Below are 24,015 nucleotides of genomic sequence, written 5' to 3' on the forward strand. Positions count from 1 at the left end.
CATGGGGACCAAAAAAAATTCCCCACAAGGTCAAAGATTTCGGATATTGCCATATTTAAAATAATACTATAAAATAGACATTTTAAAAAGTTTTTTTTAAATATTTTTTAAACAAAAATAAGAATTTTTAGATGTGACATGAATTAGAATTATGTCAAAACAAAATCATGTAAACAACTTACACTGTTTACTGTACAGCGAATCAAAAAGAGACAAAATACTTTTTTAAAAATTCAGTGTTTTATTAATCTATATAACACATTTATTAATATATTCACTCAACTTGTAAATTTATAACAAAGAGTGCGTAAATACTATTTCAACAGTTTAATATATACTCTTAATAATCAAATAATCATACAAATAGAGTACTAGAATATTAAATAAAGAAATAACATTTCAGTAATCATAAATAATAATTTAAAATAATCATTTAAAAATATTCTGAAGTCTTGCTTTTGTGTAGTTTAGGTGCACTGCTACATGTTGACAGTTACATCATATGTCGACAGCAATGTAATTCAGAATAATGATTAATGTTACATTGTATTGTCATGTTTCTCGCATAAGTGCTTAAATGATCACTATATATTTACATGTCATTAAAAAATCTAATACGACAAACTGCCGTAACTGATATTTTACAAATTGTTTCATGGCAGTGGAAGTAACAAAGTCAGGCAAGAGTGACAGATGAGAAATATCTATCATTTCAAGTCATATTTTGAACTCTCTAAGAGTGTCAAAACCTGGTAAAGCAGTTAACAAGAGGGTTACAACTGATACCATCATGTTTTGTTTCCTACTTTACATTGTTATTTATTTTATCTGCAGCTCGCAGAGCAGATTTCATGGCAGTCTCGATCCAGCCATGAGGTCTGGCCGTGTGCTCTCCTGCAAAGTGAATCCTCCCCTCATTCTGGACTATAGACACATTATAGTCTCTCATCTGAAATGGAGTGAAGATAGCAAAGGCACCATGGCTGTAAGGATCTATTCCCCACTTTTTCACAACACCCCCGGTGTAGAACTGGCGGATGTGTTCTCCATGGATCTTCGCCAGGTCATTTAAGACCAGAGCCTTCAAATCCTCATCATTTAAAGTCTGTAGGAGTGAAGCATCATCAGATGAGGTGTAAGAAGCTAACACAGCCCCGCCTGATATCCCGTGGAAGTCATGACTGGGGTAGTGGATGAACCGTGATGGCAGATCTGTGATGCTTTTTCCACCCTTGATGGCGTCATCATTCTCCCAGAACTTTTTGCTGAAACTTAGCACTACTTTTGTGGAGCTGGAATAGTGCACCGACCGCAGCGCTTCCATTTTTTCAGCAGACAGCGGAGGGTTGAAGTCAATGAGGAGCGTTGCTTTGGCTGTGGCCGTCACCAAGACATAATCAGCAGTAATGTTGGTCATGGTGCCGTGGTTATGCGAGTCTTTGTATGAAACTGTCACGTTGTCCTTCGTTTGGCTGATGGCCTGGACTTTTGAGCGCGTAAGGACTGTGGCATTTAGCACAGAGTAGAATGCGTCTGAGAATGTATCAAAGCCACCTTTAAATTCATAATACCTGAAAAAGAGCATTAATGTAGATCATTTAAATATGTTTCACATCTTTTAAAGGAACACTCCACTTTTTTTGAAAATAGGCTCATTTTCCAACTCCCCTAGAGTTAAACAGTTGAGTTTTACCGTTTTCGAATCCATTCAGCCAATCTCCGGGTCTGACGGTACCACTTTTAGCATAGTTTAGCATAGTTCATTGAATCTGATTAGACCATTAGCATCTCGCTCAAAAATGACCATAGAGTTTCGATATTTTTCCTATTTAAAACTTGACTTTTCTGTAGTTACATCGTGTACTAAGACCACAATGATGATATTGCGCAGCGTCTCTCACAAATGTCTCCATGATTGCAAGGCAGCGCCTGCTGCACCCATGGTACGGCAGCAAAGTTCCTTGATTATTACGCTGGAATGAGAGTATAGTTCAGTAAAATCGCAACTTTTCATTTTCCGTCAGTCTTAGTACACGATGTAACTACAGAAGAGTCAAGTTTTAAATAGGAAAAATATCGAAACTCTTTGGTCATTTTTGAGCGAGATGCTAACGGTCTAATCAGATTCAATGAACTATGCTAAGCTATGCTAAAAGTGGTACCGCCAGACCCGGAGATAGGCTGAATGGATTCGAAAACGGTAAAACTCAACTGTTTAACTCTAGGGGAGTTGGAAAATGAGCCTATTTTCAAAAAAAAGTGGAGTGTTCCTTTAATATTTTAACTGATATACAGTTCAAAAGTTTGGGGCCGGTAAGAAATTAATGTTTATTCAGCAAGGATGTATTAAATTGATCAAAAGTGACAGTAAATACATTTATAATGTTACAAAAGATTTCTATTTCTGAACAATGCTGGGGTTTTTTTTTTGTTTTGTTTTTTGGTGTTTGGTGTTTTTTATTTATCAAAGAATCCTGAAAAAAATGTCATGGTTTCCACAAAAATATTAAGCAGCATTAACTGCTTAATTACATTTTAAAATATATTCAAATAGAAAACAGTTATTTTAAATTATTGTAATATTTCACACTATTAGCTACTATTTTATATGTAACACTTTATTTTGAGGGCCCCCTTTGGACATTCTGTTGACTATAAGTAACGCACCTACTCTCAACTGAGGGTACCTTTACACGACAACGATGTACTAAAAACGGAAGAGTTTTTTCTTTGTACAGACGACAACGTTATCAAAACTATCCCTGTTCACACGGATCCGCGTAAACGACTAAAAACGCTGTATTATGCATGCCAGACAAGTAGTTGGCGATGTCACTTTGTAAAGAAGGACTACGCTGCGCACATAAGCATTCTTTTACAGAGCACTCACCTCGCGCATGCCAATCCACCTTATTTTTTACAGTTTACTGCACTTTGATATTCTTCTCGATATTTCCCTATAGCGGCTAATAAATCGGAAGTCTCGCACATTCACAGAAAACACCTTATTTCCGCCTTGAAAAATAAGGTGGATAGACTAAACACGTAATAGCACATGTGCATGCCATCACCGTTTTCACAGATTCGCATTTTTGCAGTTTACATGGAGATGATAACGGAATCGTTTTAAAAAAAACTTCCACTTTGAAAGCCATTTTCAAAAGTTTGCATTTTCAGGCCACCAAAATGTCGCTGTTGTGTAAATGAACAGCCAAAATGCATAAAAAGTTTTCCGTTTTTAGTTGAAAACGGTGTCGTGTAAACAGCCCCTAAACTCTAGTTATGGGACACAAGACACAGTTTTCAACAAAAAACTGAAAACTTTTTATACATTTTGGCCGTTCATTTACACGACAACAACGTGGCCTGAAAACGGGTTTCAAGTGCAAGATTTTGAAAACAGTCTCCATGTACACAACAAAAAAACACGAATCTGTGAAAACGATGACGTCATGCACATGCCAGCAGAATATAGCATTTTTAGTCATTTTCATGGATTCATATGAATGGGGATCGTTTTGACAATAGTGTCGTCTGTACGCGGAAAACTCAAAGGAAAAACTTCTCCGTTTTATATTGTTGTCATGTAAACGTACCCTTACAAAACTGTCTGCCTAATATCTGCTAACATTTTATTGTGGTACTCCCCCAACAGACATTCTACTGACTAGGGGTGTGCCATATCATACCATCCACGATAATACCGGTATAAATTTTTACATGATAAAAAAGTGTCATATCGCAATATCAATGATATAGCGACGCGATGACGTATGGCCAGTGTTGCCAAGTCCGCGGTTTTTCCCTTCGGAACTGGGCTACTTTTACATTGTTGCCGCGGGTTGTTTTACCAGGGTAACCCCGCCAAAAATGCGGATTTTACCCCCTGGAATGTGATTTTTACCAAATACATACAAAATCATGTCAAAAAGGCCGTCGAGTATCCAGTTAAACACAGTCAGTTTTGGAATGTTAGAGAACACATGTTGTGTAACAATATATTGAGTCCGTTCATAAACTCTTAAAGGGACAGCAAAGAACAAAAGACAAAAAAAATCACTTTCTGCTCTTGACTGAATACGTTTTAAAACTTTAATGGTAAGCATTAATCTGTATTTAATTTTTACAATAACGACTACAGAAATTAATGCAATCAAATGTAAAATGACACTGGATGTGTTATTTTACATTTGATTACTTTAATTTCTGTAGTATTTCTTAACTGAATAAAAACCTACTTAACCTGAAAAACTTTCATAGCTCTCTTTATTCTATTGCATTTATTTGTGCTGTTGTTTGCAATTTTTTTTTATTTGTTCTTATTTTATTACTGACTATTTACTTGTCTTTTATGAAAATAAAACTTTGCATTGAAGAAAAGTAGATTTTTGCTTGTATATGCTGTCAATTATAGTTCTTAGAAAGAAAATCGGAATTGGCAAAAATTGGTATCAGCCAAGAAAATTGCAATTGTTGCACCTCTATTAAAAAGCTCGACCCAAGGTATACTATTGCACTATAATGCTGCCACCTTATGACAATAGATTTACACTTCGAATTAGGTATTCTGTCATCAATGACAGTAGCTCATTGGAAAAGGATGGAAAATGCCCTTCATTGTGTTTGCACTAATAAATGCTGCTGCCTGCCAGCAATCACCAATAAAACATTGTTCCATATATTTATTTCTATTTTGTCATAAATATCATTATCGCAAATATTCTTGAAATATCGTGATATAATTTTGAGGCTATATCACCCACCCCTACTACTGACTATAATAAACTTTGCAAGTACATGTCAACTTATACTACTAACCTTAACCCTACCTGTAACAGTCTACTAATACTCTAATGAGAGTTGGTAGACATGTAGGTGCAAAGTTATAGTCAAGAGAATGTCTAAAGGGGACCATCAAAATAAAGTGTAACATATTTTTGATCAAATAAATGCAGGCTTGATAAGCAATAGTTCGGGGTAACCGTAATATCTTACGTTCCATTGTCGTTTATATCAGACTGGATGTAGAGCATTTCAGTGAGGGCTGTGTAGAAAAAACTGTTCTCATTCAGGATATCACCAATCATCCGCAAAGCTCCTCTGCTCAAATTTCCCACGTTCACTAAATACTCCTGTTGCCGATCAGATTTAGAGACATTATTACTCATATTTGGACTTACAGATTACAAATTACATAAATGTTAATTACAGATATGTTACCTTAACTGAGTATGAATCATATTTGTACAACATTTTCTCACAGCCCATTTTTTTCAGATCATCTATTAACTAATAAAGAAGAAAAAAGAAAGTAAATGAAAACAGAAACAATAAAAAAAGAAACATGAAAATAAACAAGAAAAGCAAAATAGGGAAAAAGTGTACGTGTTTGTAACAACATAACGTACTCTGGACAGTTAAAAACAGAATGTTTTTTCACTCACCTTGCCCAACGCTATGTTGAACAGTTGACTAGCACTTTTCCCTCTTTCCCAGTCATATACTGGGTAGTTCAGAACATCTGGGTTCTGTTTCACGGTGTAGGTTTTATAACGAAATCCGTTTATTAAATAGAAAGTGTTTTCATCGTCCTGTTTAAACGGTCCAAACTCCAGGCCCAGACTTTTTCTTGCGAAATTCAAGAGAATCCTTAAAAGTAAAACAATATCAATAAAGCAGGTTGATCAAGTTGTGGCCTGCAGTTTCACCTTCTGACCACCATTGTCACTTGAGCATCAGTTTTTGATTACCTCAGTTTCAATCTCTGCACTTTTATCTTTAAATCTTAAATATAGTATTTATCTTTAAATACTTTTATCTTTCATCTGTGGCTGTGATATAGTTTCACTCTAATTATTGTACTGTCTACCCTAATGCCACATGAAAAATGATGATGTGACTCTCAGAGATTAAAAATAACTTAATTTACCGGTTGAAACTTGGAATCCTCATGGCACCGAGTTCTGCATACCAGCCCTCTTTTTTGTCCCTATATGTTTGAACTCTTCCACCTATACGGCCACTTGCCTCAATAATTGTCACCTATAAGAGCAGAGAAAAAAGATTATGCATAAGCAATAGACAAACAGAAAATACCGGAATAGAATTAAAAGTCTATATAATATTTGACATATTATAATGACTTATATTAAATTTAAATTAGAGGTGATTCTACAACGCAAATGTTCTCGAATAAAGTGAAACCATTTAGTGCTTCAGAGAAATCACGTGCATTGCAACATTTTCTCTGCTTCTCCAGCAACCTATGTGATTTTGACTTCCTCAGCATTATGTGAGCTTGGAAATGCCAGGCTATGAGATTGGAATCATCATTGTTGAACTAACAGAAAGTTACTATGTTTGCTCACATCATCAATCACATGTGGAAGTGGTTAGGATGATGATCGAGGCCAGAATTAGGGATGTCACGTACAGAAAGGGTTAAGGCTGGCAGTATTTAAAGATAACTGTTTTATTCCTGTCATAGTAAGAAATGGGAAAATACATTGCATTGATTTTCTTTAACCTATCCAATTATTTTTTTTTATTATCTCTAATTATCAACTGACAGAAAGACAATATTTGCTCCACACTGAGTGTTTCCTTTTTGTTGCCCATAGTGTTACTGGACCTTATGTCCTGCATCCTCCAGAAACTTAGCCGCAGTGAGTCCAGCAGAACCTGCTCCAACAATTATCACATGTTGAGGGGTCTTTGTCGGAGGAAGACCTTGTTCCGTTATCTTCAGAAGGTAATCGTAATCAGGGTCTTGTAAACATTTGACAAGAGCATCATCCGTAGTTCCAACAGCATGGTAGGCGGAAACCAAGATCAGTGCCACCAATGCAGATACTGCAGAAAACAGAAGTTTGAGGGAATTTTCTCAAAAGTTTTGAGTAAATTTAATTTATTAGAGTATATTCTTCTAAGTTTGCTGCTAGGTTTCAACATATAATAAATTATTTTTGGATAGTCAGAAAACTGAACAGCAGCAGATGCTTCAAAAGTGCTGTCTGCTAATTCTAAACTAATGATAAAAATATCCAGTAGTTCTGTTTTCAGTTTCCAGCAAAACGTTCCTATTTTTCCATTTACTCAGTGCAGGAAGATTTCTCCACATGACATTGGTTTCGGTTTACTTTCTTATGAATGAGAAAGACACAGGCTACGACACCCCTTACAACAATTAACCATGTTTTTTCTACAAATAAAACCAAAAAAACATGGTTAATATTAAACCATGGTAAACAAATTAGCCTAACCATGGTTTTGCTAAACTAACCATAGTTTAACTATGGTATTTGTAGTAAAACTGTGGTTATACAAATGATAATCCATCAAAAAAAAACAAAAAAAACACGGTTAATTTTTGTAAGGGACCTGTTTCACCTAATTTCATTAACTTGCCTGAACATTTATACCTCTTCAATTGATTCAGACAAAGCATTTTAACAAATCAAAAGGACAAGTCCCTCCAGTACTCACAGCATTTACACAGGGTAAAGTTTTTAAACATTTTGAACTGAGCGCACCAGAATCCGGAGAGCCTCGCGCACGTTCCCTTGCGTAAAGTGGAAACTGAAACCTATGGAAGAACAGAAACAGTTGGATAAAAAATTATGGAAAAAAAAAAAATCTGGGGAGCATAATAAACTGTTTCGTTAAAACTGATATATCACTATAACAGTATAAATCACATACAAATTCAAGCTAAAAACAAAATGATACTCACACAGTGCACTTGAATTATTGACTAGCTTACTCACCTTCATAATAATAAAAAAAAAATGGCAGAAAGTGGTTCAATGCTTTACTTAACCGCTATACAGAGTGTAATTGCTAAAGTTTAATTGACTGAAGAGACGGAGAAGACGGATAAAGTGCAGGCTATTCCAGCTATAGCCTAAATGTGTCTAATGTCTTTCTCAGGATAATGAATCATGTGTGGGCTCTTCTATTCTGCAAGAAATATTTTCCCACACAGACTCAAGATTCAACCACACTGAACAAATTAGATTAGTGAGCTTTAGTATTCATTAACATACCTAATTTTCGCCAGAATCAATCATTTCTAACCACTCATTTATGAGTTTATCCTTCTGGCTGTCAGTGCAAGATTTCACTTTTGTTCTATAAAAATCCTATCAAATTTAGCTACTTGTATCTGCCTCTTTACGAATTTCTCAAAATCGTATCTACTGTATAGGCAAATTCATCACTTACCAAAGATCCAGTCACTTACTCTGACCGGTCTGCCAGAATGGTCTGTTTTATAGGCTACACCAGAAAACGAAAGAATGCATATGATGGTGATGCATTTAGCCACAAACTTTCCGAGGTTGTCACTCATGATTGATGTAGGCTAAGAAAAAAAAACCCCACATCTTTGTCTCCATCACAGGCCTTTTTAATGTGAAGATATGGTCGTTTTTCACATCATAGGATTTTTTTTCATTTTAACCTCATTCCTCTGTTTCTTGTGTAAAATCAAAAAGGCTAGTCATGGTCTACGTGATGTCTATCCAAATTCTCCTCTTATCACAGGACTTTCATCAAAGCTGGCGCTTATGTGAACATGTCAAGTCTAGTCTGCATCGTGAGTGAGATGCTTTTGACCGGCACGTCTTGCAAAATGTGTAGGTCACCTAAAACCTGTTTCTTTTTCCTTAACTCTGCAGAATAGCCTACTAAATTATAGCCTTCATCATCAGGGTGGCAATCATAGGTAGGGCTCTCAAGTCTCACGCTGAGAAGTAACGTTAAGGGATAACTTGTCCCGCTATATACAATGAATGAACGAGGCTATTATTCAACGCGCGTTCGGAACTATTATAAGCAGGGGTGCACATAACTGGTGCGCAGGTGCGCATGCGTGGTAAAAAAAATAAATGATGCGTACCAGAAAACGTGGAGGGAAGCGCTTTTGAGTACCCAACATTTTTGGGGACAGGGACGCGTTTACTTACAGGAGTAGGATTTTTCTCCATCTCTGGTAAGATAGCAATCATGATGTTAAGTGTGTTCATTAATTATCAGGGGTGCAACGGATCGCAGTTGATCCGTGATCCGTAGGGACCAGGACCCACGGTTCGGCGTGCATGTGATTCGCAGATTAATTGCTAAGTTTAACCATAATAATGTGAAGTTTATCATTTGGACGTGTTTTGTCTTGCCAATTTACACATTCAAACGATTTTAAACGCAGAATAAGAGTCGAAAATCGGGATTCGCGCGCACGCAGAGAGAGAGAGGCTTTCAGACAGCCTCGAGCACCAAATTAATTATTCTTTCGCGTTTACTTGCACTTCACACACAAAATTTTGTCAAAATACCCGTCTCGGCAAGTATTCTCTCGGTTATGCCATAAGTGGTTGAGAAAGAAACCGGATGTGTGTAAGTATATTCGGTCCGTGCATTCGTTCTTAAAGTGACAGCAGCCTAATATTCCTGCTGTTGTCTGTGTCATAAATGCTAATAAAATTAAAACAAAACATCATCATCATCATCTACCATGATCAAGAGAAAAGAAGATAGTGAGGAGAGCAGTCAGGATTAAAGTGATGACGACAACTTGCAGGATAAGTGTGCCGCCTAAAGTGTGAGTAGGCCTACTACCAAGCAGGGTTCCCACGGGTCATGGAATTTCTGGAATATCATGGAATTTTAAAAGGTCTATTCCAGACATTGAAAGTCAGGGAATTTTATATTTTTTTGTCCAAGTCATGGAATATCAGGGATTTTTAGTTTAGTTAAAAGCGCAAAAAAGTAGTGTGTGAGTGTTTAACTTCGTTTTGTACTAAACAAGTCTGTGAACAAGTAATTAAAGCTTGCAAATGGATGGATTTAAAATTCTGTCTGTGGCTGATTTTTGTCTGCTCAGTGTTCAGCACAACAGCGGCCTGTTTTTCCATTCATTATAGGTCATGGAAATTCAACTTTTTAGTCAGTGAAAGTCAAGGAAAAGTCATGGAATTTGACATTTGGCTTAGAGTGGGAACCATGACCAAGCAGCATCTCCAGGTGCTCTCTTGAGAACCAGACCAAAAAAAGTTATGTGCACCCCTGATTATAAGCACCAAGATCCCATACAAACAGAAGGGACTAATTATCTGTGCAACATGACTGAAGCCCGGTTTATTTAATTGTGCATGCATGGCGTGCGAGTGGCTGTATACTCTGCGCGCGTTCACCAGCACACTCCAAATGTGTGATAAGATTTGTGCGAGCCGTTCCTATTGTATTTATTGTGGTAAATTGACTAACTTGTAGAGTTTATAATAGATTATCTGCTAAGGGAATAGATTTTTCATTAAAGATTAATATTACAACTGTGGCATGCTGTGGCTTTAGTTTCTATGTGTATAGAATTATACACATATTATATGTAATTATATCCTTAATATAAATATATTAAAATATATATCCCTAAATATATTACAAGACAATTACAAGAACTATACTTTTTCATAAGACCAAGTACAAGTTAGAATCAAGTCAAGCGCTTTAAAGTCTGAAACTTCTTGAATTATTGACTAAACAATTGGTTTTCCTCATGTGTAAAATGTGTTCTGCTAATAATGACAGATATTAGGAAAAACCTAGATGACAGGAAATGAATATTTTCAATATAAGAAGTTTAAGTAATGTTCTTTAAGTAAAATTCTGTCAAACTGATAAGATTTTAGATGCTTAAATAATATAAAATACATGCAGTTATGTTATTAACCAACTTTGCATGTGGATAAAAACCACAAAAGACCATTTTGCAAAAATAAACAAATGAAAAACAGAAAAAAAAGTCGACACACCAAAGCTCCAAAAATAAGTAAAAAATTTTTAATGTATGACTCGAGGGGTTGGAAGAATGTCAGTAACCAAACAGATCTTGCCCCCCATTGACTACCATTGTATTTATTTTTCCTACTCTGGTAGTAAATCAAGTGGTACTCACTGCAGAGTCTATGATGGCCAACTCCTCCTCTCTGGACGTCCAGTAGGGTGGAGAGATAGAGTTGTGGGTAGGGTTAAGGTAGGATTAGGGTGTGGTTGTACAATTGGTGTGTTCGACATCTGCTGTGGCTGGATGCAACCGATCGGCGAGAGTAGCAGGCGGGGAGGAGCTGAAAACGGAGACATGAAGTCGGACACTTTCTGCTTCTCGCAGTGACGCTCGCGCTGCGTTTGCATAGCTACTTTATCGCAGCTGAAGTGAAATAAATGCAATATTTGACTAATACACCTATGTTTCAGAGACATTTTCATTCAATACTTTATGTACTGCTTACAGCGTCTGTTTTTACAAGAATAAAGTTCAACATAAGCATATATTATTTAAATACCAATGTAGTGGGGTCTACGTTTTTTATGTTTTATTTTGATAAACATGACACAATACAACATCGTGACTACATGAAAAGAGCTTTAACTGTTATAGAAATACAGATTTGTGAGCATTAGTGGAACTGAAGGCGTGACAATAAACACGAAACACACGTGATCGTTGTCATGCGGTGAATCCGGCCAATCGTGAAACAGCTGCTCCTCTTGAGAAACTGCACTGGCTGACTCAGCCGCCGATCGGTCTGTGCGGCGCTGCATCAAGTCGAACAAGCCTAACAAGCCCAATCGGCGGCTGACTTGAAGCAGTGCAAAATGCAGCGCGAGAGTCACTTTTCAGAAGCAGAAAGTGTCCAACTTCACGTCTCCGTTTTCAGCTCCTCCCCGCCTGAGTGCACGCGGCTACTCTCGCCGATCGGTTACATCCAGCCGCAGCCGATGTCGAATACACCTAATGTCTAACGTAAGCTCCACCCATTTGCTCTGCAGTGAGCACCTTCTCAATTCATACAGATTTAGAACTACTTGAGGGTGAGTAAATGATGACAGAATTTTTTATTTTTGGGTGAACTATCCCTTTAAGATTACTTGGAAGAACTGTGTGGAGAAGTAATGTCTTGTTTTGGGTGTTATGGTTGATGTTCATGTTTTATATTTTATTTAAGTTCATGCAATGTTTCTTTGCTTTGTTTGTTATGTTCCTCCTGTCATGTGATTCCCTTGTCCTCATGTGATCTTGCCATGTGCTTGCCTTGCGTTCTGACTGGTTGATTTAGTCATGTGGTTTCTCAGTTCTGTTGTGTCATTGGTTCCCTTGTTCCTTGTGTTACTTGCCCATAGAGTACTTCAGGGATGACGTGTTTTTGTAGGCCAACCCGGAAGTTAGCGGCGCACAGGTTCCCTCGATCGAAATTTTTCCCAGACTTTTGGTAAATCGCAAAAAAATAAGCTCTGTGTTTAACAAAGGGTTATGACATTTACACGTTTTGTCTATCAAGATAATCTTTACAAGTGAACACAACATTTATACATTTTGAAGCCTAAATAAAGTCATCAGATATAAAAAGCTAACAGTAGGCTATAAATGGACTACAGCACACCATGGTCGCAGATCAACATCACCACCACCAAGCTTCCTCAAACTTTATTTAAAAAACAACTTTATTTAAAAACATGCTTGCTGATTATGATCTGCGCTGTGTATGAATACTTATCCACTTTTTCATGAGAAATGCTGTCCAAATGTCCTGTTTGTCATGATGACGTCTAAAGTCCCCACCAAAGGAAGTAGTTTAGCAATTTGTTAGCAACCACCGTTTTTAAGACACAATAAAAGTTTAAAAAATCACAAGCAGGTTATAACTGGTGTGTTTTATGTCATAGATCAAAACGTGAAAATATTAGGCTTTGTTAACCACAGACCTTATTTCAGGCGATTTATCAAAAACCCATAGACTTTAGTGCAATAGAACCGTTAGTCCTAAAATGCTAACTCGCTTCCTGGTTTTGCCTACAAAAACACGTCATCCCTGAGGTACTCTATTGGCTGCTGATGTCATGTGTTCCCCAAGTTCATGTATAAATAGCCCTCATGTTTCCATTGTATCTTGTCTTGCTTTGTTTGTGTAAAGCCGAGGACACGCTTAACGATTGTAAGGCCGATTATGAATGTAAATTGATACTTATGACTGATCGCGCTCAAACGCGTCCAGTCAGAGCCAGTTGCATTCAGTCGGCGACAGGCCCGGCTCCACGGTGGGCCTGGCCTGTCCCCATGGCCTGGGCCCATTCAGAAGCTTGGCCCACCTTGGCCCCACGCCAAATAATCAATCTATATTTCAGAGAGATCATGCTTTTCGGCCGCTTGGCATCAGAAACCCGCTTGTTATTTAGAAACTAGAAAGCCTGATTTAATTATTCTTTAGTCTAAGCATTCAAACGATTTTAAACCGTTTCGCGAAAAGACGCAAAAGAGAACTCGCGCGCTGTTTTCTCCGCGCATAAACCCAAAGCGCGCAAAGAGAGCCGCGCCTACAGTTCTCTTTCGCGTCTCCTATGTTCACGCATCATTTCTTTACAGAGAATGATCATTTCTGTTATTTTACCACTAACTTATGAGATCTGAAGAGTTTTGAGCGCTCTCTCCCGTCTCATCACGGGGCATACATGTCATCAAAATGGGTGAAAAAAATCCATATACTGAGTTACTGTTTTTTTATATATATATATATATTTATAACATAAGTTTATATGAGTTATTACAAGCAAGAGTGCTGTTTTTCCAAACATCTGCACGATCGCAAATGTGACAGATTTTAAACAATTCAATAAACAAGTTACAAACAAAGAAAAGAACAAACTGCAGAACATCTGAGTCTCCGAGTAACACTGTGTTTTATTCCTCAAAGAATCAGCGTATTTGAACTAATCAGATGAGTAAATGATTCAATAGGTTGTTTGCAATCACGTGGTCCTGGTGACGCGCGAAATTAATGTGGAGGGCAAGCAGTGAAAATTAGAATGGAAGAGATGGGGAGAAGTCTGTACTGGTTTAGAAAGGTATAAACAGAAAATCACAACATATTTTGGACGTGACTCTTATGTTATGAAGAGGAGCGATTTTTCTACTGAACTGAAAGACTTGACTGCCATCGAGGAGGCAGATATAGAGAATGTGAAGCTGCCGTCACGCCGCGTTCAGGTCTGGGTTTGTTTATATCGCGCTGCCTTTAGTGACGTTAAGGGCAGTATTTTTGATTTTCTGTCGTGATTGTGAAAAATGTCGCCATCGTAGGTCATTTCTCCTGTTGCAGTTCTCGATTCAGCAGCTCACATCATCGTTCAGGGAAAAAACTGGACGGTGTAATACAATTTTTCGCCTTTTCTACGTGTAAAAACACTAAGGGAAGCAGGTTGAGGTGGTGACTGGGAGACGCCATATATCAAATCTAATAATGTCACTGATTGAACCCACTGCCTTTCACTCAATAAAATAATCACAAAGCTGAGTGTTTTTGAAAGTGTTGTAGGCTACGTTATTTTTAATAATTAACATTACATTTGCGAGTATGACTCTCACTCGGCTTGTGAATGAGTAGGCTATAATTTGCACGCAGCCACTTCAAAACTGTTCACAAGCTTTTATAGGTTTGATTTTGGTTGTCATTTGTTGAAATAAAAAAAATACCGTGTCGGTGTCTCTGTCATAGACTGTAAAAAAGGGTGTCTGTCTGCTGAATGCCCATCCGATTCTCCTCCGTGGTCATATGGAAAAGTGAATATTTACAAAGAAAACATTAAAACTACAGTTACATTTACACCCTTCCAACAAAGAAATGGATCGACTTCTGTCAGCTTGTTAAACACATTTATTTATTTGGACATTTTCTACCATATGATGGCTGAAGCAGCAACACGTGCCCAGCGCGTGACACTGTTTCCACGGCAACCAGATCAACATTGTGAACGGAATTCTACAAAACTGAAGTGAAAACACCAAATGATCCTGCAATGGGATAAAATATCTTCTCTTCCCTGCAAACGATACCATGAAGAATGTGATTATTTAACCAAGTCAAAAACAAAAAAGGTAAGCAGGTATCCATATTCATTTCAGTATCGGCAGACGCGAAACGCTATAAAAGGTGACAACTTTTAAAGTTAAAAAAAAACTAAGTTACGTAAACGATAAAAGCTCATTGTGGTTTCTCGGTTTGATAGATTTGAGCAACCATAAACGACGCATTTTGAGTTTGTGATAGGATTCCTATATAGAAAAATCACTCCTTGCCCTCCAGCAGCATTTCCCGTGCAGCAATGACGTCATGTGCAAACAACCTATTAGGCTATCCATTCATAAATACAGTCGCTTGTTTAGTTAAATTAGCACTTTGAACGAATCGGTTGAATGAAGGATTCAACTCACTCACACAGTGACTTGCCGCCACCTACTGGCTTTTTTAGTTTCATATTTAGAGTAGCCTACTTTAGCCTATTATTTATTTATTTTTTTCAATCAATTAATACATTAAAGCTGTTATTTTTAAAACATTACTCTCCTAACAGTAACACTTTACAATAAGGTTAATTAGTTAAACATTAGTTAATGTATTAACTAACATGAACTAACCATGAGTAATACATTTTGTTACTGTATTTACTAATCTTCGTTAACATTAATGAAAATACAGCTGTTCGTGGTTTGTTCATGTTAGTTCACAGTGCATTAACTAATGTTAACAAGATTTTAATAATGTTAATCTCAACATTTACAAATACATTAACAAAGATTAATAAATGCTGTAGAAGTGCAGTTCATTATTAGATCATGTTAACAAATGTTAACTAATGAACCTTATTGTAAAGTGTTACCCTCCTAACATTATTTATGCATAGTGTTGGGTAAGTTACTTAAAAAGTTACTAGCTACTAATTACATCTTCAACAGTAGATGAATTACTAATTACTCTCTTTCTAAAACTATTCCATTACTTAATAACTTTCTAAATCAACCTCGACCAGTTGAACAATATAAAGATAGACATGAAACTGCTCTTTTAATTATTATAAATAATATAAAATTGTTCTTGAACTGACCAAAGGGAGAAGGTTACATTACATTGTAAAATTTTGATGTTAAATCCACTATTGTTTTATATAGAATTGCTGTATACAGTGTTTAATGGAATCACATCAGAAGTAACTGAAAGTAATTAAATTACAGATAAATTGAGAGATAAATTGAGAGTAATCCCTTACTTTACCTTTTTAAGGAAAAGTAATTAAATTACAGTAAATAATCAATTAGTAGGTAATGCATTACACATCTGAGCTGCATTAAACAGTAAGTGTAAATTCAAAGATGGATTTTGTTGATACTTATTTTATTTGGTTGGTAATAGCCATACAGTGTCTTCTTATTCTGATTGAATTGATTGATTAAATGTAAGAATCTGACATAAGAGGACATTTAAAAATACTGTTCATCTCTGGCTTTATTGCTCAGTGTTATTTCAGGGTTTTGATCTTCTCTCAACTGAGAGAGCACACCCTGTATTTTATTGTATTATAATGTTTATTTAATATTACCTCTAAACTTTGACTAGGCTAGGAATGTTGCATATTAATTGTTCTAGGAACCTCAAAGCATATTTTAATTTGTGAATTTTTGCTATAATGATGTTCTATGTGAGATCATTTGTAGCGTAAGTATGGCCCAAACATAAACTCAAGCCCATGCAGGGGCCGCCAGACCCCCAAGTCGTGCCCTGATTGTATTTATTTGTGCTATTGCTTGTAATTTGTTTATTTTGTTCATATTTTATTACTGACGGTTTACTTGTCTTTATATTTATTAAAATACTGATAATTATTATTATTATTATTTTTTTTTTTGTGATGGTGCCAGTGAAAATGTTTGCAGGGCAAGTAAAAATCTAAACCAGAATGAACATGTAGAAAAGCTTTTTTATGTGTTGAGCCCTGTAAATATAGAGAGTCCCTTTCAAGACCTGCCTCTTTTGTTATAAAATAAAGTTTTGCTATGGGGAAAAAATAAAATAATGTTAAAACTCTGGGCCCACAAGGAATTTTACTTGGCCCACCCTATCTCAAGGCTGGAGCCGGGCCTGGTTGGCGATTACTGTCGGTGCTCAAATTCCATGTCTAAGTATTTAAATCTGCTTCAGGAAAATAATCGCTGTGTGTTGAGCTCAGTCTTAGAATGTTTTATCTAGTCGTTAAATGTGTGTCCGGCTTAACCGCTGTCGGTGAGTATTCAAGTCAAGATGAGTGACCATATGTGCCATTTTCCCAGGACACGTCCTGTCCAGATTTTCTAAATTGCCTAAAATGGCTTGAGCCCTTGCCTCTTTAATCATGAAAGTGGTCATATCGATGTGCCCCCAGAACGCAATTTAGGAACGCAATTTCTACACGGAGGTCTGTGCAAGCTACTGTTGTTATTGACAGTCTTCATGCAATGCATTAAAATGTTGTCGTATTTGCAATGCTTTGACCATTTTCTGTAGATCCAGCCTTCTCGCAAGCCATGATTGGTCGATTATGTATAATGCGCGCTATTGGTCAAATTATTTTTCAGTCATTACCTTCCACAAATATGAAAACAAAAACAAAACTGGGACATTTTATGCAACTTAGAAATCCTGGACAGGATGCGTCCTGGGAAAATGGCACACATGGTCACCCTAAAGTCAAGTTCATGTTTTTGGTTATGTTATGTTTCAAGTCATGTTCGTTTTAAGTTATCATTTGGTTTTGGTTCACTTTGGCATTTATAATAAACTGCACATGGGTTCTCAACGCTCACCTCCAGTGGACTTTAATTACAGGAGAGGTGTTTGTGTAGCCTGTATTGTTTTCATAACGCATTTCACATAACGCCTATCTACCATCTATCAGGGGTGCCAAACCCTGTTCCTGGAGATCTACCTACCTGCAAAGTTTAGCTCCAACCCTGATAAAACACACCTGAATCAGCTAATTAAGATCTTCAGGAGCTCTTGATAATTACAGGCAGGTGTGTTGAGCAGGGCTGGAGCTGAACTCTGCAGGAAGGTAGATCTCCAGGAACAAGGGGTGCTTCTCAATTCTTATTTGTGCATCCTCGTTTCCTGTCCTTACGTCTTAGCTCCACCCCTTCAGGATGCGAGGGAAGGACACAAGGAAAAGACAAGAGGACGGAGGAATTTAATCAAGTGTAATGATATATCCTCGCTCCCTTTATCGTCACTTCAAAGCGTCATCAGCTGCACTCAAGGAATCTACCCACATGTTGTTAAAGTTTGGTTATTTAAAAAAAAAAAAAAAATATTAATAAAGCATGATGCCCCATGGAAATACGTGAGATGAAAAGTTTATTTAAAGTGCAAAAGTAAAGCATACATTTAAATTATTGTGACAGATATGAAGGGGGAGGAGAATGTATACGTGTGTCATGTTTCTCGACAAGAAAGACTTCCGCAAAGGATACACCTGTGTATCCTCACTCATGACTCCTCAGGAAGCTTCCTCACTCCTCGATCCTCGCCTCCTCATGGTGCAGTTAGAGAATTGAGATGTCCTTCAAGATGGCTGAGCTTGATTGGTTTCCGGGTCATAGGATGGAGGACGGCGGAGCGAGGAAACGAGGAGGGATATTGAGAAGCACCCCTGATCTATATGCACACTAGGCATAGAATACTATCACGTTTGTCGTGTTTTTTTGGGGGGGTTTTTTACAGTTAGTTTACAACTCGTACACACTCTGGCTGAGATATTCTTTTTATTTCATCATCAGCAAAGAGAAGAGAATTGTTGTAGGCTATGTGTTTATCTGTTTGGAGCTACAATTGATAGGCTACATCCACTCTCCTCACATCAAACAATTTTTGTCATCATGTCATTAAAAAGACAAAGACACTGCATGTGAATTTCTTTCTTCATTTTTGTTTATTTCTATATCTTACACTATTTAATATCAACAGGTGATGCAATGACTGCCCCTGACAATATTATAGGCTAATTGTTTGGTGCATCAGCTCCTACAAGATGATCCACATCTGCTGGCACTGAATGTGCTTTTGTGGTCTTATAACCTTTTCTCATGAACGGATTTCATTTAGCAGACACTTACCGAGCATAAGTATGATAACCACATATCCTGTGCTTGCACCATCCCGCAGATAAACATATCCTGTTTGTATCTGTCTATATATTGAAAAAATGTAAAGTATCTTTATAAGCTAGTATGACATCATGTCGTATAATGTTATGATGCAGGTATTTATTGGTTTCAATAAAAGTTTTTATTGAATGATATATTTCTCCTTGATTGCAGAGTCATTTACAGATGACTTCTCATCTTTTTGATTTTCTGCACATACTTCATAAAATAATCTTTCAATTCTTTTAATTAATTTCCTTTATTATTCATATTGTCTTAATGTTATGTTTACTTAATGTCAGATTAGTGTGAAAATAAGTTCATTAAAATAACAGATTTGTGCTGATTACCTTATTATCAGACAAAATAGTGGTGTTTAATTAGAAAGTGATGTAAAGCCTAACCATTAAAATTTACTTGACCCTTTAGATGTATGTTTCATTCAGACAGATTGATACATGTTAACTATCAACAATATGTTTGTTCTTATACAGCAAGTGTAAGAACAAACAGGCATGCTATTCTTAATATTCTGTCATCATTTACTCACCCTCAGGTTGTTCCAAACCTGTATAAAATTTTTCTTCTGTTGAACACAAAGGAAGATATTTTGAAGAATGTGAGAAACTGAACAGTTCTGGGGCACCATTGACTTCCATAGTATTTTTTTCCTACTATGGAAGTCAATGGTGCCCCAAAGGTTACAAACTTTCTTCAAAATATCTTCCTTTGTGTTCAGCAGAACAAAGAAATTCATACAGATTTGGAACAATTTGGGGGTGAGTAAATGATGACAGAATTTTCATTTTTGGGTGAACTATCTCTTTAAGGTGTTGCATTGGTGGGGGGCAGACTTTAAAGCACAAAAAAAAAACGCATCCATCCATTATAAAAAATAATCCATACGGCTCCAGAGGGTTAGTAAAGTCCTTCTGAAGCATACTGCACAAGTCGATTTCTTCCACAAGAGTAACCCCTGATGTGATGTATGAAGGATGTAGGAGTAGCGTCGAGTCAGGGGTTACTTGTCTCTTCCGCCGCAAATCAATACGTACGTTTGTCTGCCGGAAACTAGTTATTATACTTCATAAAGTTTTAAATATGGATATTTTTCTTACAAAAACCCATTGCTTCACTTCAGAAGGTCCTTTTTTTAACCCCCTGAAGCCGTATGGATTATTTTTATGATGTATGGATGCATTTTTTTGGGCTTCAAAATGAGGCCCCCTGTTCACTACCATTATAAATCTTGGAAGAGCCAGGATATTTTTAAATATCTCTCTGATTGTGTTCGTCTGAAAGAAGATAATCATATACACCTAGGATGGCTTAAGGGTGAGTAAATCATGGGATAATTTTCATTTTTGGGTGAACTAACCCTTTAAAGGATGCCTTGGTGCCAGATACCACAGGACACGTTCAGAGATCTTGTGGAATCCATGCCTATTTTAGCAGCATGAGGGGGAACTACACAGGTGGTTTTAATGTTGTTGTTGATCTGTGTATATATAAAACTGCAAAAGAGAAAATGTTTCTCTCATATTTTTGGATTTGTATTTCTTGTCAAGGCATGTAAGCAAATTGTTTTACTTTCTTGTTTAGACATTGAATATACCTACAGTCCCTTGTTTGTGTTTCCAGATTTCAATAAATCCAATGTTTATACTCTACTCCATGTATATCTTGTTTTTTTTTTAGTTTTTTTTTTTTTTTTAGTAAGGTTCATTTCATTAAATCATGAATAGGCTTATAGGTGTGTCTGCATTAGTTCAAAATATGAATGAGCTGAGAAGTTAAATTCTCTTTCTGCAGTCTCAAGGAAGTAGTTGGCGTATAAGGAAAAAAGTATCAGAAAACAGCAGGTCTTGGGAAATTCCAGTGTAGTCATGTTTGTGAACCTTAATGCCTTACATAAACATTATTTTCAGTTTAAGTTTTATTTCTTTCTCTTTTGTGGCCTTCCTAAAATGCAGCTTCCACTTTCACTTGTGTTCACTGGATGAGGATGTGGAGTGATATATTTCATCATCATGGGTATTGTTGATGTCATTGTGACACGAGATATGTAGCTAAAACGTACAAATCAACTGAAATTGAGAATTTATATAACGTTTTGCTAATGTCAGCTTTCATATATAGTTAATAATGAGTATAATTACGACTTTTATTATGAAAGTCGTTTATACACGACTTGTATTTTGAAACAACTCGCGTGTGTAGATAGTGCAGGAAGTTATCTTTGTTTTTGATGCCACGTTCACGTCGCTCACTACAATTCAAATTTATTTTATTAATAGGAAGGTCAGTTCATCCCTTAAGTTGTTTTGAAACATTATGTTACTTAATCTTGACAATTGTGTTTCATTTGTGACTGTACTAAACCCTTTAACTCAACGGTTGTGTTAGCTGGTAGGAAAACGTCGACAATTAGTGAACTAATGTCAAAAGAGCTGCTGCCACATGACAATAATATTGTTTATTTTGATATTTAATAGCTTATTTTTCATATCCAGCTTATTTGCTTGGCCTTTTGGATTAAAAAAAAAAAAGTGAAAGTTTAGAAAAAAAGTGAAAACCAATAAGCTTCCAATAATTGTTTACCTGGCTTAACAGACAGTCGTGTTTATTCATAGTTTTGTAGCTTGTATATATGGAGCTTTTAAAACATTAAACTCTGCTATGATGTGTTGTTTGAAGGTGTGATATCATGTCGAAGGTCTCTATGGGTAAAGTGCTGCTTCGAAATGTCATCAGACACACAGATGCCCATAACAAGGTGTGAACCTTTATGAACCATTTTTATTTCAGATTTATGTCACCTGAAATCTATCATGAAATTAATCATGGAATGATTAAACTTCTAACCGTAGATTCAAGAGGAGTCTGAGATGTGGAAATTGAGGGATCTTGAACGACAAACCACTTCCACTCATTTCCCAAAGAACAGGTGATGACTGACAGGCGGCACAACATTTGTTTATTGCTCCTGATATCTTTTTTTCTCTTTAGTGATATGTGTATTTCTCATGTAGGGGCCGCATGCATTGTGACCGCTATTTGGACGACTCTGAGGGGTCAATGCGAGACCGCCTTGGAGACAGGAGAGATGTGATGTCCGAGAGAGATGAGAGGGAGGCACGATACTGGACGAGAAAACTATATGAGTTTGAAGCCAATGATCCTGACAGGTATTGCTACTTGGTTTGGTTCTCATGGTGTTTTAATGATTTTGTATGTTTGAAACATAGAACAAGAGGCATTTCCTGTGACACAAAGTTATGTCTCCTCAGGTGGGGCCACAGTGGCTTTAAGGAGCTTTATCCAGAGGAATTTCATTCTGATGGGTAAGAAGAAGCTGTCCTTCCACCTCATGAATGTTTAGCATATTGTTGTGGGGGTTTTAAAGAGCAGCGGTCTTTAACAAGGTCTGTGGTCCATTAATTTATTAATAAATAATAATTAAAACAATATAAATATTAAATAATTTGATTCTATAATAATTTAATTTATAATCTAAATATATTAGCAGCATATTTTTCCATGTTTAATACTATATTCATTTATTCCAGAGAAAAAGACTGCAGTGATAGTAAACAAAGAAGGAAAAAACACAAAAACAAACTAGACGCTGACATAGAGAAATCTTCTAAGAAGTCGTCTAAGAAGAAGAAAAAGAAAAAGAAGAGGAGGAGGACTGTGGCTTCGGGCTCAGAGACCTGCAGCGATGCGGAGGACACCGTGAGGAGGAAACAGAGGAGGAAGGGAGGTAAAAGCAAGCGTAGGAAAAAGGAACACAAAAACAAAGACAGAACAGAGGACAGCAGCACAGAGGACAGCCGATCAGACACAAGGACAAGAACGAAGAGGAAGAGAAACTGCCCTGAAACAGACAAGCTGAACGAGCCTCAGCGGAAAAAACGGAAAAAACTGGAAAGTGGCGAATGAGGAGAGATCAGAGGAGAGCTCTGATGCTTGACTTTTCAATCTACCTGGCTGCACAACTAGGCGGACTGTAGACACATATTTGTAATTGTGCATCTCATTCATATTTAGAAGACTCTGATAATGGGTCTGGAGTCAATAACTTGATCTTTATACCTCTCCAAACAGACACTTGATGCTTTTTCATCATGTTTGCATCCAAGAGAATTTCTCTAATTTTATGAGGTTATATTTTCTAAACATTTTAAATATCTTTGAATGTTTTTTTTTATTCCTTGTGTGACTGAACATTTTTTTATTGCCATTGTCAGAAAAAACTCAGGTATCTTTCTGTCATGTGTGAAACTTTTTTTTTTTTTTTTTATAAATATACTTGTATTGTACTTGAACCTGCCAGTTACAACAATCCAATTGTTGTTGTTTTTGCCAAACAGCATTTGTGTAGACTGAATAGTTATGTCATATGGCAGTGGCCCAGAAGGTGGCACTGTTGTACTATCAGACGACAATCCCAAATCTAGCCTGCCTGATTGTCTTTTAACGACTTGTTTTGTACGTTCGCTTGTAAACACCTACAGTAAATGGTGTTTCGCTACTGTTTACTTCCGACATTTACGGATAATGGCTACTTCCCCTTGCTAATGTGTGTGCTTTCACTGATTCATTTGCACTAAACTACCAAAGGTCAAGCATTAATATCATATAAATGTAATTATATCATTAAAGTTGCCTTTGGAAGGAACGGTTATTTTATTAGTAGCAAGTAGAGTTCACTTGTTTGTCAGTGTTCACCGAGTCCATGTGCGTTGTACGAGCGGTATGTATCTGTGTGGGTTGAGTGACCGCTCGTTATCCTGATCACCGGCTGCCATCTTCTGCTGTAAACACGGAGCAGTCGGCGTAAAGAACATTGCGTCTCTATGGCAATGAACGGCGCCCTTTCCTAACAGCCTGGCACGACGACTCAAAACAACTCTGAAAATTATCAAACACTTTCAAGCTGCCAAGCTTCATAATGAAATCAAATTAAATGTGGCTAGCTTTCATCAGCTGAGATTAAGCTGTTCCGTGTC

At 36.8% G+C, this 24,015-nt stretch overlaps 2 protein-coding genes across 5 annotated transcripts; one reads left to right on the forward strand and one right to left on the reverse strand.

Annotated features, from left to right (window-relative positions):
- Positions 1–220: 220 nt before the first annotated feature.
- il4i1 (interleukin 4 induced 1) lies at positions 221–8,365 on the reverse strand. 4 transcript variants are annotated; one of them, XM_051863730.1, is made up of 8 exons: positions 8,224–8,336; positions 7,486–7,585; positions 6,632–6,852; positions 5,930–6,042; positions 5,445–5,649; positions 5,221–5,289; positions 4,996–5,132; positions 221–1,571 (listed from the first exon to the last, which is right to left on the reverse strand). In XM_051863730.1, exons 2-8 carry the CDS (start codon positions 7,514–7,516, stop codon positions 803–805), a joined length of 1,545 nt encoding a protein of 514 aa, XP_051719690.1. In that variant the 5' UTR covers positions 7,517–7,585; positions 8,224–8,336; the 3' UTR covers positions 221–802. The 4 variants fall into 4 exon arrangements, with proteins under 4 accessions (XP_051719690.1, XP_051719692.1, XP_051719689.1 ...); XM_051863732.1 differs by having other exon boundaries at positions 7,533–7,585; positions 8,224–8,287; XM_051863729.1 differs by lacking the exon at positions 8,224–8,336 and adding an exon at positions 7,767–8,168.
- Positions 8,366–21,365: 13,000 nt separating this feature from the next.
- Positions 21,366–23,690, forward strand: nkapd1 (NKAP domain containing 1). The gene is given in 7 exon segments (XM_051863647.1): positions 21,366–21,409; positions 21,698–21,776; positions 21,871–21,947; positions 22,033–22,188; positions 22,291–22,344; positions 22,570–22,921; positions 22,923–23,690. Coding segments are annotated over 6 exon segments (762 nt in total). The 5' UTR covers positions 21,366–21,409; positions 21,698–21,707; the 3' UTR covers positions 22,977–23,690.
- Positions 23,691–24,015: the final 325 nt, after the last annotated feature.

Source organism: Ctenopharyngodon idella, chromosome 15 (assembly GCF_019924925.1).
Source record: "Ctenopharyngodon idella isolate HZGC_01 chromosome 15, HZGC01, whole genome shotgun sequence".
Taxonomy (NCBI): domain Eukaryota; kingdom Metazoa; phylum Chordata; class Actinopteri; order Cypriniformes; family Xenocyprididae; genus Ctenopharyngodon; species Ctenopharyngodon idella.